At 39.5% G+C, this 18,352-nt stretch overlaps 1 protein-coding gene across 1 annotated transcript in view; it reads left to right on the plus strand.

Moving 5' to 3' along the window:
* SHANK1 (SH3 and multiple ankyrin repeat domains 1) overlaps positions 1–18,352 on the plus strand; it is a 410,365-nt gene that overhangs the window by 364,346 nt on the left and 27,667 nt on the right. Inside the window, exons 18-20 of the mRNA XM_072110375.1 lie at positions 858–938; positions 8,091–8,114; positions 14,058–14,114. Of these exons, the coding sequence (XP_071966476.1) occupies positions 858–938; positions 8,091–8,114; positions 14,058–14,114 (162 nt within the window). The remainder of the gene's footprint in view (positions 1–857; positions 939–8,090; positions 8,115–14,057; positions 14,115–18,352) is intronic.

Genomic DNA, 18,352 nt, shown 5'->3' on the forward strand with positions numbered 1-18,352 from the left:
GATACATCATAAGGTCTAAGCCTTATGATTTATCCGCTGTGGAGGAGGGAGGTGGGGCTTTATCCTATTCCAATGCACATAGCTCCTGTGTAAAATGAAATTCTCACCAAATGTCAGTAATAAGCCCATAATCCACACTGGCAAAAATGTAAGCAATAGTTTGACATAAATGAAGTTATACAGTATATAATAACTTAGTAAAAATGTATTGAACACATGAAGAACGAGAGATGAAAAAAAGATTGCACCTGGTGTCACGACTTACCAATCTGTTTTAAGTTTGCTCAACAACGTTTAAACAAGCCTTTGAATGCTGGGAGAATGTAGTGGATTTAGGTTTGAAACTTTGGATAATTGTAGGAAGGATGAATGAACAAATGTATGTTACTGCCATTTCCCAGGATGCTGAGGATGAAGCAAGTTTATAGACTTTAGCAATTGGCTTGGCCATTCAATTTTTATTCTCCAAAACCAATGGAAAATCTATAGAAGGAATTAAAGCTCAGAGTTCATATGAACATATGTATCCGTCAGAATTTGACATCTAGTGTATTAAATACTTTTTCCCTTTGGTGATTACTCATTATTATGACAGTGGGGATTGGGTTGGTCATCTGGGAGAGTTTCATGTGTATGACATCTTTATAAATATATTTCATTATTATTATTATTATTTCGCCGGCTGTACATATTGTCACTGCATCCATATTTAAAAAAGTTACTCAACCCAACATTATAATATATGAAAATGAATGAATTATAAACAAAATCAGTTAGCAATTCAGATTATGGACTTAAGTAGTTTAAAAGTATACTTGTAATTTAACAGACGTCCTTCTTCTTCTAAACGATTCCAGTGCCCCAGCAAACCAAGCGTGTCACTCCACCCGCAATATCACTGCGTTCCAAATCCATGACTTCGGAACTGGAGGAAATGGGTAAGTGTTGCTATTTCTCTCAATGGCTTCTCCTCTGACATACACAACAGTTGTTTTGCATGGGAAAGCATGCATACTTGCATGGATGAAACTTTGGATGAACCAAAAGAAAATATGTTTGTTTTCCGTATCTAAATGTTTGTTTTCCTGTTTTGTCACAAAAAAAATAATTAAAAAAAAATACACTAGGTAGTGGGATTTCACCCTGTTTGTCAGTTGACCAATGAAGAGCAGGCCTTATGATTATAGCTATAAATGTGTGTTGCTACTGATGCTTTGCTTTGTTTCAGTGCAATGTTACGAATTTGATCTTACTTAAGACAGCCAGGGTTGGTAGATAAAATATATATATATATATATATATATATATATATATATATATATATATATATGTGTGTATGTTTAGCCAGTTCTCCAACCCCAATCACCAACAAAATATATATGTTTATCAGCTCACTAATCCCATTGTAGTGGCTACATCTGGTGCATGGAACACAGTCAGCTGGAATAAATGTGCAGCATAAAGATGACTTTGCAGCACTCTGGTATAGTTTAACAATGGTTTCAAACTTTGTAATTAAAATTCCATATCCTGGTCCACATGTCAAGGTCCACATTAAGAAAATCCCCTTTCAACCAGGAGTAGTAATCCCAAATTTAGTGGCATCAACTCTCCTATGAAAACCTTGGCCCCATTCCTTGTTAACCTGAAAACTTAAACAATTAATTTTAAGACAAAATATAAGACAAAAGTAGCCAATAGCATATATAAATAATCATAAGGTCTTCACTCTCACAAGTGGCGCAGCCTTGTTACATTGTACATTGCTTTGGGAACAGACACTATAAATTACATCCCTGGGTATTAATTTTTCTTTGCCCTGTTCTTTCATCTTCTTTATTTAAGCAAGCATAACTTATATGATTCTGTAACAGTGCATTACATAAAAGAAGCCCTACAGATGGTTTTATAGGAGTGAAAACAAAGCGTAGCATCTGCAGTATCTCTGTGTTGTGAGAATGACGTGTAGGCTTTCTATGTGTCATGCCTGCTCTCCAGGACATAGCTGAGTACTCTCCAGAATGCTGTGTTCCAGTGCCGCCTCCAGGGTAAATCTGGCATGAACTGCTACAGACGTTCCTTTGTTCTTATTAGCCAGAATAAAGCATGTTGTGGTTGGGGGCTATTCAACTCTGCTTGTTCTGTTTTTAACACTCAAGATGTTCTAAATGTGTATGTGAAGAGAAACGTTCATAAAGATTTTGATTTGTTGTAGATTAAGTGGATTATAACTTTTATAAGTGCCTTATTTTGTGATCAGCATTTTGAATCCTCCGCCTCTGAATATTTTTCAATGTGCAGAAGTAATGCCCTAAAGTTCTTTCCCAAATAAGTATATGGCAGCAAATTTGACACTAACTCCATTGATGTCAGCCTGTCATTACTCACATGCCTAAAAGGAATCTACCACCTCCATCGTGGGTTATAATCTGCTGGCAGCATGTTGTTGCAAAATGAAATGCCCCACTGCTGGGACCCAGTTTGGCCACAAGTAAAGAAGTGGAAGCAGTGCTTACTCCAATAAGTAAATCAGGCAGAATAAACAGAATAAAACAGATAAACAGATAGAATTTCAACCCTAGCCCATATATTTTGTAATGACGAGGACTGAATCTTAAAAAATTTAGTGATTTATAATATTATTATGTAGACTACAGAACGTACCATGAAACAGCCATATAATCAAAAGAATAACAGAGGTAATATTGTCATTTTCAAAGGCTAATATTTATGCAATATAGTAAGACAGTGTAATACAACTACTCTACCAGTGCTACTCACCTTCCAACAATACTTGTCATAGTGCCCCATGATGTCTATCTTAGTGCCCCGCCACCTTTCCTGAAAGCACGGGTCACCAGAGATGAATGCACACATTACAATCCCAATTTGTACAACTCACTGGGGAACATGGATCTTTATTTCTGCTTGTTATATTATCTCATTTTTGTGACTTTTCACTGAGACTTTTGATGCCGTTTTTCAAGTACACCTTGGTCTAAACCTTGTGCAGTGTGATTTTCTGTGCGACTTTTCACTTATGTATCACTTCTTTTGCTTATTTTTGTGACTCTTTAGGCACAAATCTGCACCTGGTCTAGGGCAAAAAGTCTCAAAAAGAAGCCAAAATTTTTGCCTGCCAAGATAGGGAAAACTGAACATGTATCACAAAAAAAGATATGATCATACATAAGGCGCAAAATAAAGCTTCCAAATTTCTCAATTATAAACCAAAGAATAAAAAAACTATGATACATGTCCTCCACTGTATTATCACTGTATTATCTGCTCAGTAAACAGGTATTTTTTTTAAAGAAGCCTGTGTAAAAATCTCATAGTTTCATAGTAGATAAAGCTGGAAAAAACAACTGGTCCATCAAGTCCATCAAGTCCAACCTATAAGATTGGCAGCTTTTATTTATCTCATATCATGTGATCCAGGCCTCTCTTGAACATGTACATAGAGTCCGCCATAACAACCTCCTGCGGCAGAGAGTTTCACTGTCTCACTACTCTTACAGTAAATCTTTGGACGTCACTGCAGTTTTCTACTGCTCCCGTGGTAGCCGTGGGAGCAGGACCCGGTCTCTGGTTGTCAGAGACCCCAGTAACCCTAGGAAAAAGGGATATGCAGTTTGTTACTGCTTCTCTATTCTCCGCTCCTCACACCATTGCGCTAAAGGAACACTATACACGGAGGAGCAGCGTCTATAGACTCGGCAGTCACATGACCGTTGGGTCTAAAGTGGTTAACAAGACTACTGGGTCTAATTTGGCCCAGTACAGCACTGATCAGCCTGTAACAGGTGGTGGTTTTCCTATGTAACTGAGGATCTTATTGATGCCTCAATAAAATTAGAAAAAAAAAAAGGGAAAATGTCCCCCAGGGGTCTTTTATGCTCTCATGGGGGACATATTAAGTATGTGTCCCAAACAAAACCACAGCAAAAAGTTTTCAGGTAGCACGCAAAAAAGTTATAGCCCACAAACCTTCGCTTACAAATATTTGCTAAAAATGCCAGGACACCAGAGCCCTTTTAGGCCCCAGCACTAAGGGGTTAGGGAATAGTAGGTTATATTTATGAATGGTGCATAACTGTGAGAATCAATACAAGCTGCCATATAATATATATTGGGGGTTATTTGAAGCAACACAATCTATCTTGAGCAACATTTTCACATAATATATCATATCCCATCTCTGCTAATGACTAAAGGTATTAAGAGATGGAAAGAAACATCCCAATGTTTAAACCCTTACAGTATGCAGTGGACTTAAAGGGAGCCTGTCACCACATTTTTTTCAAATACAATTAGTGACAGGTTCCCATAAAGTCCTGTTAACTTATTGACACTTAGCTAAAAATTGTTTCTCTTGCATCCACATAAATCATATGTCCTTCTCGGCTGGCCCCTCCCATCTACTCCACATCATGAGTCTTCTTGGAAATGTTGCAACAAGTTTTACAAACTTTGAATTTGGGGATCCTCTGCCATTCTCCCTTGCAGATCTTCTCCAATTCCCTCAGTTTGGATGGTAAGCTAGGTGGACAATCATTTCCAAGTCTCTTCAGAGATGCTGAATAGAGTTTAAGTCAGGTCTCTGGCTGGACCAGTCAAGAATGGTCACAGAGTTGTTCTGAAGTCACTGCTATGTTATTCTAGCTGTGTGCTTAGGGCCAATGTCTTGTTGGGAGGTGAACCTTTGGCCCAGTCAAGAATGGTCACAGAGGTATTCTGAAGCCACTGCTATGTTATTTTAGCTGTGTGCTTAGGGTCATTGTCTTGTTGGAAGGTGAACCTTTGGACCATTCCAACCAATCATCCTCACCCCCATAGGATCATGCAGCCAACAACATGTTTCACTATTGTATTGGGATTGTAATTGGCAGTCGATGAACAGTGCCTGGTTTTATCCACAAATACAGCTTAGAATTAGCACCAATAGTTCAATCGTCATTTAATCAGAACAAAAAATCTTATTTCTCATAGTCTGGGAGTCCTTCATGTGTTTTTTTTGCAGGCTTTCATATGTCTTGAACTGAGGAGAGATTTCCATTAGAATACTCTGCCATAAAGCCCCGACTGGTGAAGGACTCCAGTGATAGTTGACTTTGTGAAACTTTCTACTATCTCCCTACTGCATCACTGGAGCTCAGCCACAGTGATCTTGGGGTTCTTCTTTACCTCTCTCTCCAAGGCACTTCTTCTGTGATTGCGTAGTTTGGCTTGACTGCCAAATCAAGGAAGGCTTGTGGTCATTCCTAACTTCTTTCATTTACATTGTACATTATTGATCAAAAAATAACTTTTTGATCTTACCAAGTGGCTGCAATGAAACAAAGATAATCCACATGCAACATATGGGGAGTAAATCTCAGTCCATAGTTGAAAAGGACCTGGGTATATTAGTTATCTTAGATGAAATAACAGCAGGCAATGTCAATCAGCTGCCTCTAACGCCAGTTGGATCTTGCCATGTAACACAAAAGGTATGGACCCTTGGGATAGGGATGTAATATTAACACTGTACAAAGCTAAATAAATAAGATTCAGTTCTGGGTAACAGTCCATAAAAAGGATGCCCAGGAGCTGGTACATTGAAGAGCCACAAAAATGATAAGGGGTATGGAGGGTCTCAGTTGTGAGAAAAAAGTAAAAGAATTACATTTATTTAATCTCAAAAAGGGACAGCTAAGGGGGGACGTGGTTAAATGATATAAGTATATGAATGGTCCGTACAAAAATATAGTGGGAAGTTATTCCAGGTTAAGTTATATCAAAGGACAAAGGTATCTGTGTGGAAAAACCAAAGTGTAATCACAAGAAGCGACAAGGCGTCTTTACTTTAAGAACTGTGAATCTGTAGAAAAGCCTGCCTCAGGAGCTAGTCACAGCAGGGACAGCAGAGAGCTTCAGAATGGGTCCAGATTAGAGATGAGCGAGTATACTCGTCCGAGCTTGATGCTAGTTCGAGTATTAGCGTACTCGAAACGGCTCGTTGCTTGGACGAGTATCTCGCCAGCTCGAGATCGAGCATTTATTTAAGGAAACACAGTGAAGAACAGTGAAGAATACAATGAAAACAGTGAACACAGGATCATTTTAGTGAAGAACACAGTGAAGAACACATTGCAGATGTTTCCGTACATCTGCTAGCTTATCCGAAGACATTAGCGCCGAACGGTGTTCTTCACAATCGTTTGTGAAAAACAATATGTGTGAAGAACACATTGCAGATGTATGGAAACATACTTCCTTGGTTGAACATACTTCCTTTCCTTCCTTGGTTGAACTTGATGGACATTATAATTATACTAACTTTGTAATACAAATTCCAAAATGCTACCCCAGGTAGATTAGCCAATAAATAATACATACCCTAGACCAGACAATAAATAATAATAACCTCAGAACAGACAAAAAATTATACAGAACCAGAGACCAGACTATAAACAATACAGACCCCAGTCCAAACAATAAATAATGGAGACCCCACAGTAAATAAAAATAGTCCCCCAGGCTAAACACTAAATAATAATAATAATGTCAGCCTACTTTTCACCTAAACAAAATTGTAGGTGCGCACAAATACACTGAAAACTCAGAGACGAATTTCCACATTACTGTATCAGCCTACCAACTATCTGGAGTATACAGAGTAAAAGGGACACGTTATGTGTGTATGAGTCAAAATCATTGATCGTTCCTCTTCATGATGTAAAATATAAAGAGATGTTAATGATGCATCATTTTCTCTCCTTCTTTTTCCTTTCTTGTGTGTTTGGAATATTTATCTCTTCACGTTTTCATTAAACACATGTCCTCACATTTGCTTTTTGCTGTCTTTTGTTTGTCTTTATTTTTTTTTCATCTCCTTATGTTGTGTCACATTCTCCTCTATTTTATTGTATGTGAAGTTGAAAAAGGTACATTCTTGAATTTTCTAACTGCTGGATAATTAAATGAGTATTATTTACTATGCATTAGCTACAACAGTTGTGTGATTTGGTTACATTCTAAGTGATGTGGGTAATATCAGACAACATAACAAGCTGTGGCCTTTATAATCTGTGAACATTAGGAGCTGACGCTTTTGTTTTTATGTAGTATCCAGTTGAAAGCTATTTTGATGAGGCTTGGTTTGTGGGCAATTAATAGATTAGATTTCTGTAATCTGATGAGTGCAAAGAGTTGTTGAATCACTAGGATAAATTACCATAGCTGGGGGGCACAAAAATAATTGAAATCAACTATTTGATTGTTAACAAATCATCTAATTCTATTTCTTGATATATTAGGCCTATTTATTATATATAACATAAATGTTTAGTATGTCAAACTTATCCTTATCCACAATCCTCCCAAAAATGTTGGGGTATACACAAAGGCAATCTATAACATTAAACTTGTTAAACTTTTATCCTTAAGAATCTTCAATCAATCTATTATGTATGGTTATATTAATAGGATTTTGAAGAGCTTGACATTTTTGGAGAAAATCTGACCATTTCACCTTAAAGAAAAGTAGTTCAATGTATTTTGATTAAATTACCCAATTGCTTATACCAGAGATGTAGTAAAAGTATATAGCAGATCATATAAAGATAAGGATTGAAAATATGGTGGTACGGTATATTTCACATGGCACGGGTGTTTGAGAGTAGGTGATTATAAAATGTCATACATTGCTGCTTCTCCATACCCACCAGACACTTCCACCTCATTTTTTTGGTAAGATAGTTTTCATAATTAGCTGCATGGATCGATTGGAAGCAGTAGGAAGACCATCAACTAAATGTGTGTAAGTCATGCTGTTTCTGCTATTAATACTACATACTGAGTATAACAAAATGCTACTGATAGATACAATTTCACAATGAGTTACTGAATCTTGTTCTCTTCTCTTGTGATGAGATGTGCCGCCTTAACTTGAAAAAAGTGAAACATCAAAAGCTTGTCTTGTCTATATGTACAGTATATATAATTCTCTTACTACAAGGTTGGACGGAAATTATTTAGTAAATTGTATGGGAAGTAATGATATAACATAAAGTATGCACTGATTATTTATCTGACATTTTCTCTAGTGTCTCCTTGGAAAAAGAAAAATGGTGAGTTTAATTCTGTTTTTAACTTCTTATATTTGTGTCTTGTATTCAGCAATTGGCTTGAGTATTGATTAAATTATTTAGAGGATTTTCCCAGATTAGAACATTTTCACTTATCCTCCAGGTATACTAAAGAAGGTTAAGTGTCTGATTTCTGAAGTCTAACTGTTAAAACCCTAATGATCAGGAGAATGGGTTTGCAGAGGTGCATTCTACTATTTAACTCTAATAATATATTGGATGCTATCTAAGCCAGAAGTAAGAGGACACATGGAGTACTTGTGGGATTGTTCAAATAATTTTGGTGTATCCCCTTTACTATGGGATAAATAAAAATGTTGGTAGTGGGCAAAACCATTTAAGTGCAAATTTAATTAGTAAAATGAGCCACTAGGGATATCTTTAAATGCAAGTTTTCTAAATATTCAGTAAAAAGGGCATTAAACTAAAGTAAATGGGTGCATGTTGGTATGTTATACAGAAGAAGTACAAAAAATGTCTTCTCATCCTACAGACTCATGACTGTGCCCACCCTAGCATAAAGATTTATGGTTTAACAACATTTTATTGAAAACATGCAAAGGACATGGTAGGCCCCCAAGAGTGGTTACCAGCTCCAGAACATAGACAGCAACACATACTAAAGTTTATGCATTTATCAAGAACAAATATATTAGCAAAGAGAGCATAGACAAAGAAAAAGAAGAACAGAAGAAAGAAAGAAAGTCAGCTAATAGCATGCAATAATACGTAGATCATGTACGTGATGTCAGTAAATAGCATGCAGGCCAGTCTTCTCTCACACCTTGGCCATTTCTTACACCATATGTATTTTTATACTATGAATTAATGAAGTAGAGGAAATTTTTTATCATGCATTTGGTGCGGAAAAAAATCATTTTCTCCAAGAATCGGCATGCAGTAATACCTATATCATAAAGCTACTGTCAGTGAATAGCATGAAGGTAATACCTAGATCAGTGATGGCGAACCTTTTAGAGACAGAGTGGCCAAACTGTAAACCAAAATCAACTTAATTACCATTAAGTGCCAACATGGAATTTGAAGCTGCAACTTATTGCTACCAGTTCTTCCACATCATTCAATTGTATCGGCCCCCTGAGGCCACCAATAAAGTTGAAGGAAGGAGGACAAATTCAGACTCTCATTGTAGTTTCTCTCCAGGGTCTCTCTGTGCAGGAAGAATGGTGGGTCCATCAGGATGAGCTCTAAAAGGAATGCGCTTCTGTTAACACCTGGGGCGGTGGCCTGAGTGCCCACAGAAAAGGCTCTGAGTGCCACCTCTGGCACCGTGCAATAGGTTCGCCACCATTGACCTAGATCATAAAAGTGCTGTATTCAGTGAATAACATGCAGTATTACCTAGATCTTAAAGGTGCTGTTATTGTATAATTGTATGGTCTTTTAAAATGAGGAGAGCAGGAATTAAGGGACATTGTCATGGCTATGGTGCTACTGTTGGTGGTGGTACTGGAGCTCGTGCTGCAGATAGAAGATGTTTCATCTTTGCTTATTCTAAGTTCCTCTGATTCAAAAAGGCACCAGCGTGTACTGGTAGGCCCCAATAGACCACACAAAGGTGAGGCAATGGTCAAGTACATAGAAGACAGTGCTTTGACTTTATGGGGTTATCTTCACCACACTCATCCGAAGTTGGAAGTGAAGAGTCCTCCACCCCATCCACCATCAAAGTAGCAAGGCTATTTTTTCATTGAGCAGTCACTTGTGGTGTAGGATTCAGTGGCCCATCCACCTGAGATAGAGTTGAAAAATCCCCAAGAATATTTATTGGAGGATGAGGGTGTGAATGATGGACCATCAGAAGAGACCTATGTTGAGGATAAAATACAACTACCAATAGCTGTGGCTTTTTGTGATATGTAAACTGAGAAGGAGGGCAGTGGTGAGGGCTCAGTGGTAGATCCAACATGGGTGGAAAGCAGTGATACTGTGGACAGTGAGATGGTAGTCAGCCTGGCCAAGGTGCATTGGTCAGCCTGTAGCTGCCTTGTTGCTTGCTTCTGCCTGCATCCAGGGACCCAGGAAACAAAGACCACCCAACAGGGTGTCTGTAGTGTGGTATTTTTTCTCACAGAACACAAAGAATAGACTATGTGTCATTTGTACACTGTGCCACCATGTGCCTATAAAGCATTGATAAAGCAGTGATTTTCAACCTTTTTTGAGCCGCGGCACACTTTTTATACTTAGAAAATCCTGGGGCACACCAACAACCAAAATAGCACAAAATGACACTAAAACAGTCATAAAAGGCCTCCCTTTACTAATAAAAAACCTCTAGCGGCCTTCCTTTACTAATTAAGAGCCCCTAGCGGCCTCCTTTTACTAATTAAAAGACCCTAGCGGCCTCCCTTTACTAATTAAAAGACCCTAGCGGCCTCCCTTTACTAATTAAGAGCCCCTAGCGGCCTCCCTTTACTAATTAAGACCCCCTAGCGGCCTCCCTTTACTAATTAAGAGCCCCTAGCGGCCTCCCTTTACTAATTAAGAGCCCTAGCAGCCACCCTTTACTAATTAAAAGACCCTAGGGGCTTCCCTTTACTAATTAAAAGACCCTAGGGGCTTCCCTTTACTAATTAAAAGACCCTAGCGGCCTCCCTTTACTAATTAAGAGCCCCTAGCGGCCTCCCTTTACTAATTAAGAGCCCCTAGCGGCCTCCCTTTACTAATTAAAAGACCCTAGGGGCCTCCTTTTACTAATTAAAAGACCGTAGCGGCCTCCCTTTACTAATTAAGTGCCCCTAGCGGCCTCCCTTTACTAATTAAAAGGCCCTAGAGGCCTCCCTTTACTAATTAAAAGGCCCTAGAGGCCCCCTTTTCTAATTAAAAGGCCCTAGAGGCCCACCTTTACTAAACAAAGGCCCTAGAGGCCCCCCTTTACTAATTAAAAGGCCCTAGAGGCCCCATTTACTAATTAAAAGGCCCTAGAGGCCTCCTTTTACTAATTAAAAGGCCCTAGAGGCCTCCCTTTACTAATTAAAAGGCCCTAGAGGCCCCCCTTTACTAATTAAAAGGCCCTAGAGGCCCCCCTTTACTAATTAAAAGGCCATAGAGGCCTCCCTTAACTAATAAAAAGCCCCAGCCTCCCTTTACTAATAAAAAAAGACCCTAGCTTCCTTCCCTATACAAATAATAACCTTATATACTTACCCTTGATGTCTTCTTCCGCGTACCTTCACTCCTAATGGCGATCCGCCCATCTTCTGTAGCTCCTGCACCGCGCGCCTGATGTCAGGTCGCGTCAGTCACGTGACATGGGCCTCACGGTGCAGGAGCTACAGAAGATGGGCGGATCGCCAACGCGGGGATTGTAGGTAAGTATGGGGGCAGAAACACGGGGGCGCGGCGGCACAGCTACACAGGGGCACCATAGTTCAGGGAACTTTCCCCGCGGCACACTCAACCATGTGTCACGGCACACTAGTGTGCCGCGGCACACAGGTTGAAAATCACTGCTATTAAGCATGAGCACCTCATGTTTGACCAGGCATCTGCAGAGTAAACATGAGCTACAGTGGCTGAGACACAAAAAAATAAACTGGAAACAATTAAGGCTCCCCTTGCTGCTTAAGTTGGCCCAACCTGTTTCACCAGCCTATCTACCCACAAAGGGAGGATGTAACGCCATCACCACTACCAACACCAACAACACCACCATCACAATCACCTAACCTGCCCACACCATCTGCTCAGCTCTCCATCCTCCAAATAAGGTAGAGAAAGTGTAAGTTTGGCTCATCGCACACAAGAGTTCTGGAACTGAATAGGAGCATTTCCAAACTGCTTGCCTTTGAAATGTTCCCATTCAGGGTGAAGAGATGGACAGCTCTATTGCAGAATGATGTTCTGATGTGCACTGCGCAGTGCTGTTAGCCTCGATTCAAGTGTTCATCTGTTATAAGTACAGCATTCAATGTAGAGAGGCATAGGTACAGCGATATACAGTGAACTGATAAGAACATTGAATACCACCACGTCAGAAAGTTAATTGAATGGTGTGATAGTTACATTTGAAAACCGCTTGTATCTTGGTTTCTATGTATTCAACTGCATTTTTTGACTCTTGGTTATTGGCATAAGTGAAACACTACTAACTTTTGTCTTTTTGGAGCTGCATCAGTATGGTGTTTGTTTAGTGGCATAGTGTCTATCAGACAATTTGGAACTGAAATCCTTTATTGTTCGTGATCCAGTGGTGTAACTTGTCATTAGGGTCAGCGCTGGTGTATTGTATTTTTTCCAAGTTGTCCCTTTATCACCTAAAATTATCTGCCAATGAAGCACTGTGCCTCAGCAGACAGGATGTCCTTTTCCTGTCCACTTCTTGCCTTTTCCAGAATTCTGTCCCTCTCACCATATGGGGAAATTAGCAGTGAGCATTGTGTGGGAACCTGCAGGTTGCTTCATCATTTCACGCATTACATGATGGACAGGGTCAATTAGTCTTGGGAGAGCCACACATAAGGGGGTGAAGCCTAGCTAAGCTGGTTTGCTTGCGCTGTACTTTTCACCAAAGACACAGTGGGGGAGTGAGTAAGGTTTATTGTGTCTGTTCTTGACGACAGGTTCCCTTTAAACATAGTAAGAGAAAGGGTGTCTGCTTTTTTCATTTTCACCTAAATCCTCTATGCAACTAACTAGAGCCTATGTAACCACAGGAAGAGCATGGGTTTGTTTTTTCTTCCCCATTGCTTCTTTAATCACAGAGAGAATAACTTGGTCTGAACACCCAGAGCAACTTTAAACGCTGTGACATAAATTTCTTTTTAATTCATTTTTTAATGATTTTCTATTTATTTATTTTTTTGTTATTTTTTTAAGTACTTTCCCTAGCCCTCTGTCGGAATGGCAACCGCAGTGTTATTCCCACCATTGTAGAGCCAACTAATCCTTACTACCTCCATTTTACAGCCATTTTGGTGTTAATATCTGAGTCCCCATTGACTTCTATGGAGTTCGTGTTCGTATTCAAAGTTTGGCTTGAAGTCCGGGTCCTGAACTGAATTTGTTGAACCTGAATTACGACCAAGCCGCTTATCTCTACTTCTCTATCATTTGTATTTTCCAGTTCCCAGAAAATCTGTGTTGCAAAGTGAACTTTGCCAGTTTTACACCCACAGTTTTGGAATATATGATTTTGCTTATTTTGACTTTCTGCTTTGATGTAAAAATTTGATTAGTTACATTGATCTGACAGCAGCCTCCTGTGTAGTAGTTGTCCTATAAACCTGCCTTGTTAATCCTTCTTAAACCCCATATTTCCTAATTTTTCCATATAAATCTCTTTTCTTTGTCTATTAGGACTATTGGTCAAGTATGTTTCTGTTATTTGATTGCATGGTACCCTCATTGGCAGTTAGAAGACTGACAATAGGCTTGCTCTAAACCAGTAGGCCTCAATAAATTCAAAGACATCTATGAAATTCTACATCCATTTTAACCCTTTAAGATACAAAACAGGAAAGCAGCACTCCGTGGAAAATTGGTGTTTATTTCGCCAGTGGGCAGATGCAACGTTTCAGCTGTCTCTATGCAGCCATTTTCAAGCGTATCTTGATTATCCATGGGATTTGGAGTCGGATCCTTTTGAAGCTTTGCACCCACTACGAATTTTAATTCGTCTTTTTCATTGTGCTGCTCCCCACTCACATTTTTCCTGCTATCATTTTAACCCTTTAGATATTTCATTATAAAGGTAAACCAATAGATGTAGAATTTTTAGATCACTGATACTCTGACTGCTGCAGTTGTACAAATCCACTTTTTCAGGTTGCCATGGTAGTTTCATGAAACATCTTTGCTTAGAGTTTTTGTCACATGACCTCCGCTTACTGTAATGACAAGTCCATACACTGGACATGTGTAATAACATATCAATCTTTAACTGATTTCTGTTTCTTTTAGACTATGAGCCATCTCAGAACACAGAAAAGAAAAGGACCGTATATCAGATGGCACTTAGTAAGATCTAACTTCACTAAAGCTTGATCCATGATTGCTATATTTTATTTTCTGTTTTAATAAGGCATTTTATACAATATACCCTAAAATAGAGTAGTAAGTAAAAGCAGCACACCTTAGGTCACAATTTTTAACAAGGGATTGGGGCGTCTAATATTCTAAAAGTTAAGCGTTAAAGTGATGGATAAATAAAAAGAATAGTGGGGGGTAGTTCAAGGCAGGTTTCTGGCATACAAGGTGTTGTAGAAAATTAAACGTCTTAGGCTCCCTTAGGTCACCGAGAAATCATTTCTTTAAGCAAAGGACAGTTTGTTAGTATTATACACTCACCGGCCACTTTATTAGGTACACCTGTCCAACTGCTCGTTAACACTTAATTTCTAATCAGCCAATCACATGGCGGCAAGTCAGTGCATTTGGGCATGTAGACATGGTCAAGATAATCTCCTGCAGTTCAAACCGAGCATCAGTATGGGGAAGAAAGGTGATTGAGTGCCTTTGAACGTGGCATGGTTGTTGGTGCCAGAAGGGCTGGTCTGAGTATTTCAGAAACTGCTGATCTACTGGGATTTTCACGCACAGCCATCTCTAGGGTTTACAGAGAATGGTCCGAAAAAGAAAAAACATCCAGTGAGTGGCAGTCTGTGGGCGGAAATGCCTTGTTGATGCCAGAGGTCAGAGGAGAATGGGCAGACTGGTTCGAGCTGATAGAAAGGCAACAGTGACTCAAATCGCCACCCGTTACAACCAAGGTAGGCAGAAGAGCATCTCTGAACGCACAGTACGTCGAACTTTGAGGCAGATGGGCTACAGCAGCAGAAGACCACACCGGGTGCCACAACTTTCAGCTAAGAACAAGAAATTGAGACTACAATTTGCACAAGCTGATCGAAATTGGACAGTAGAAGATTGGAAAAACGTTGCCTGGTCTGATGAGTCTCGATTTCTGCTGCAACATTCGGATGGTAGGGTCAGAATTTGGTGTCAACAACATGAAAGCATGGATCCATCCTGCCTTGTATCAACGGTTCAGGCTGGTGGTGGTGCTGTCATGGTGTGGGGAATATTTTCTTTGCACTCTTTGGGCCCCTTGGTACCAATTGAGCATCGTTGCAACGCCACAGCCTACCTGAGTATTGTTGCTGACCATGTCCATCCCTTTATGACCACAATGTACCCAACATCTGATGGCTACTTTCAGCAGGATAATGCGCCATGTCATAAAGCTGGAATCATCTCAGACGGGTTTCTTGAACATGACAATGAGTTCACTGTACTCAAATGGCCTCCACAGTCACCAGATCTCAATCCAATAGAGCATCTTTGGGTTGTGGTGGAACGGAAGATTCGCATCATGGATGTGCAGCTGACAAATCTGCGGCAACTGTGTGATGTCATCATGTCAATATGGACCAAAATCTCTGAGGAATGTTTCCAGCACCTTGTTGAATCTATGCCACGAAGAATTGAGGCAGTTCTGAAGGCAAAAGGGGGTCCAACCCGTTACTAGCATGGTGTACCTAATAAAGTGGCCGGTGAGTGTATATGCATGAGCTCTGTACAAGATTCCAAAACTAAATTACATCCATGAGACATACAGGTTATATGCTAAAATTGTACATAGAATCAAGAACACATTAATTATTCTGTATCATTCCTCTCTCTTATAATTATGGACACACCGACTTTCAGACGACCCCTAGTTAAAGACAGACCCCTTTGCCCCCTGTGAACTTTGGTGAAGCTCTATGAATGCTTTACTGTAGTCCCAGACTGCAATGATCAGCTGTAAAGTGTCTGTAATGAAGCTTTATTGATAATCCATGTTCCCATTACAGCAAAAAAAATTGAAATTCCAATTGTCAGTGGGGCAAAAAAATTTTTGGTCTGGATCTACAATGATTAAATATACAGTTTCAACTTACATACAAATTCTACTTAAGAACAAACTTATTGAACCTTTATTGTACGTAACCTGGGGACTGCCTGTATACGATTATCACACTTTATTCCAAATAGTAGTATCCCCAAAGGTTCCTTAGCCCCTGCACCATTTTTTTGTCTGACTGTGCATGTTCTTTTTAGTGCTGGCACTTGTACTTAAGAAGTGTTCGCAACACAAAAAAAACTTTGTACAATCTGTCAGAACAGTGCAGAGAGTGCCAGATTAATCAGGAATGTGTCATGACATGGTATTTTAACCCCTTAACGACCTGGCCCTTTTTTTGTTTTTTTCATTTCCATTTTTCACTCCCCACCATCAAAAATCTATAACTTTTTTACTTCTTTACTAGTAAAGAGCTCTGCGATGGCTTGTTTTCTGCGTAACAAATTGCACTTAATAGTTATGGTATTGAATATTCCATGCCGTGTGCTGGGAAGTGGGAGAAAAATACAAATGCAGTGAAAATGGTGAAAAAAACGTGTTTGCAACGTTTACTTGCGGGCTTAGATTTCAATTTTTAGGACTGTTAAGCCTTTTTATCACTTTTTATTGAATTTTTTTATCTTTCTCAAAATGGCAAAAAGTGCCATTTTCGACTTTGGATGCTATTTCCCATTCCTGTTTGTGCGACTTTTCAGAATGTTTTCACTGCTACCATTTATAGGACTGTACAGACTTTTAATCACTTTTTGTTGAATTTTTTATGTTTTTCAAAATGGCAAAAAAGGGCCAATTTTGATGCTATTTCCCATTAGGGGTTAAATACAGTGAAAAACAGTTATAATATTTTGATAGATCAGGCATTTTCAGACGCAGCAATTCCTAATGTGTTTACATTTTTAGGTTTTTTTAATAATTTTTTTTAAACTTTTTTTTATTTTTACTTACAGTATTTTTAAGACCCCCTAGGATACTTTAACCCTAAGTTGTCTGATCAATCCTACCATATACTGCCATACTACAGTATATGGGAATTTTCCACCTCATTCATTAAAATGTGTAAATTGCACATTGTAATGAATGGGTTAAAACGAGACAGCCCATGGTCTTCGGGCCATGCGCCGCCATATTTTTGAAGCTGATGGCAGCTAGTACCGATAGCGGTGTTACCGGTAAGTCTTTGCTGCAATATGCAGGGGGTAATTTATCATTCGGCGACTCCTTGGCACAGTTCCATGTACATTTTTGGAGCTCCCCAGCCCATCAGATTAGTTAATTTGGCTTTGGCCCTTTAATACATACTCTTATTGGTCTATTTTCTGTCTGGGATCATTTTTTTCCCATATAAAAGTCTCAATACATACACCAGCAGGGGACTGAAGTAACTATGAGACTTTTTGCAAAAGTCTCAAGTCATGAGTGTGACTTTGCACAGTGTTGCATGCCTTTGCACACGCAGCAGTTCTATGTTCACACCAGATTAATGAAGAGGTGGAAATAGTTCTGTAAGACTTTTTAGCAGTGAAAAGTCTCAAAAACCCTCAATGTGGCTACTTTGAGTCTTTTTACACCAATAAATCCCAGTAAAATGTATGATAAAATACCCTCATAATTTAAAGCTACTATGGTTATAAAAGTAAATAGTAAAAAAAAATTATTATAATCAAAATGTGGGAAACTCACTATGGGGGAAATTCATTTAGATTGGCATAGAGACTAAAGAAACTAGTGTGGAACGGTGCCATGGAAATTGACCGCCAACTGTGCTGCATGAGCAGTGCTGCAGTTGGAGCGCATGCTGCTGCACATCACAGTACAGTCAATCGGGGCACTTACTTTTCTTGTGCTTGAGCGCGAACACCTGTCCCGTTGGCATTGATGTCATAGATGTAGGTAGGGCAGTACAGGGATTCAAGGAGTCAGTATCCCCCCCATGCGCCGCCCGGACACAAAATTGGATTACCCTACCTTCTGTGTGTACACATCTAGCAAGGCAAGACCCTCCGTGAGCACCAGGTTCCGCACAGCCAGGTCTGTAACGCAAAGGTGCAGCTGCATATGTAATGCCAGAGGCTGCCGGGGACTACATGAGTAGAAGGTGTGGACAGGGCTAGATGGCAGCCTAGATGGAAGCTACAATGATAGTCTCATTTTTTCTGCCTTCATTCTACAGTATTGGGGTCCTCAGGACACTGATAGAAAACTGTCACATGACAGAACAGTACTGCTTAAATTACCATGTTGGCACTTTGCGATAAATAAGTAGGTTTTGTTTGTAGTTTGGACACTTGGTTTCTAAAAGGTTTGCCACCACTGCCCTAGGTTGCCCAATCTGGTGCAAATAATTTGTGCT

This window comes from Engystomops pustulosus, chromosome 6, assembly GCF_040894005.1.
Source record: "Engystomops pustulosus chromosome 6, aEngPut4.maternal, whole genome shotgun sequence".
Lineage (NCBI taxonomy): Eukaryota > Metazoa > Chordata > Amphibia > Anura > Leptodactylidae > Engystomops > Engystomops pustulosus.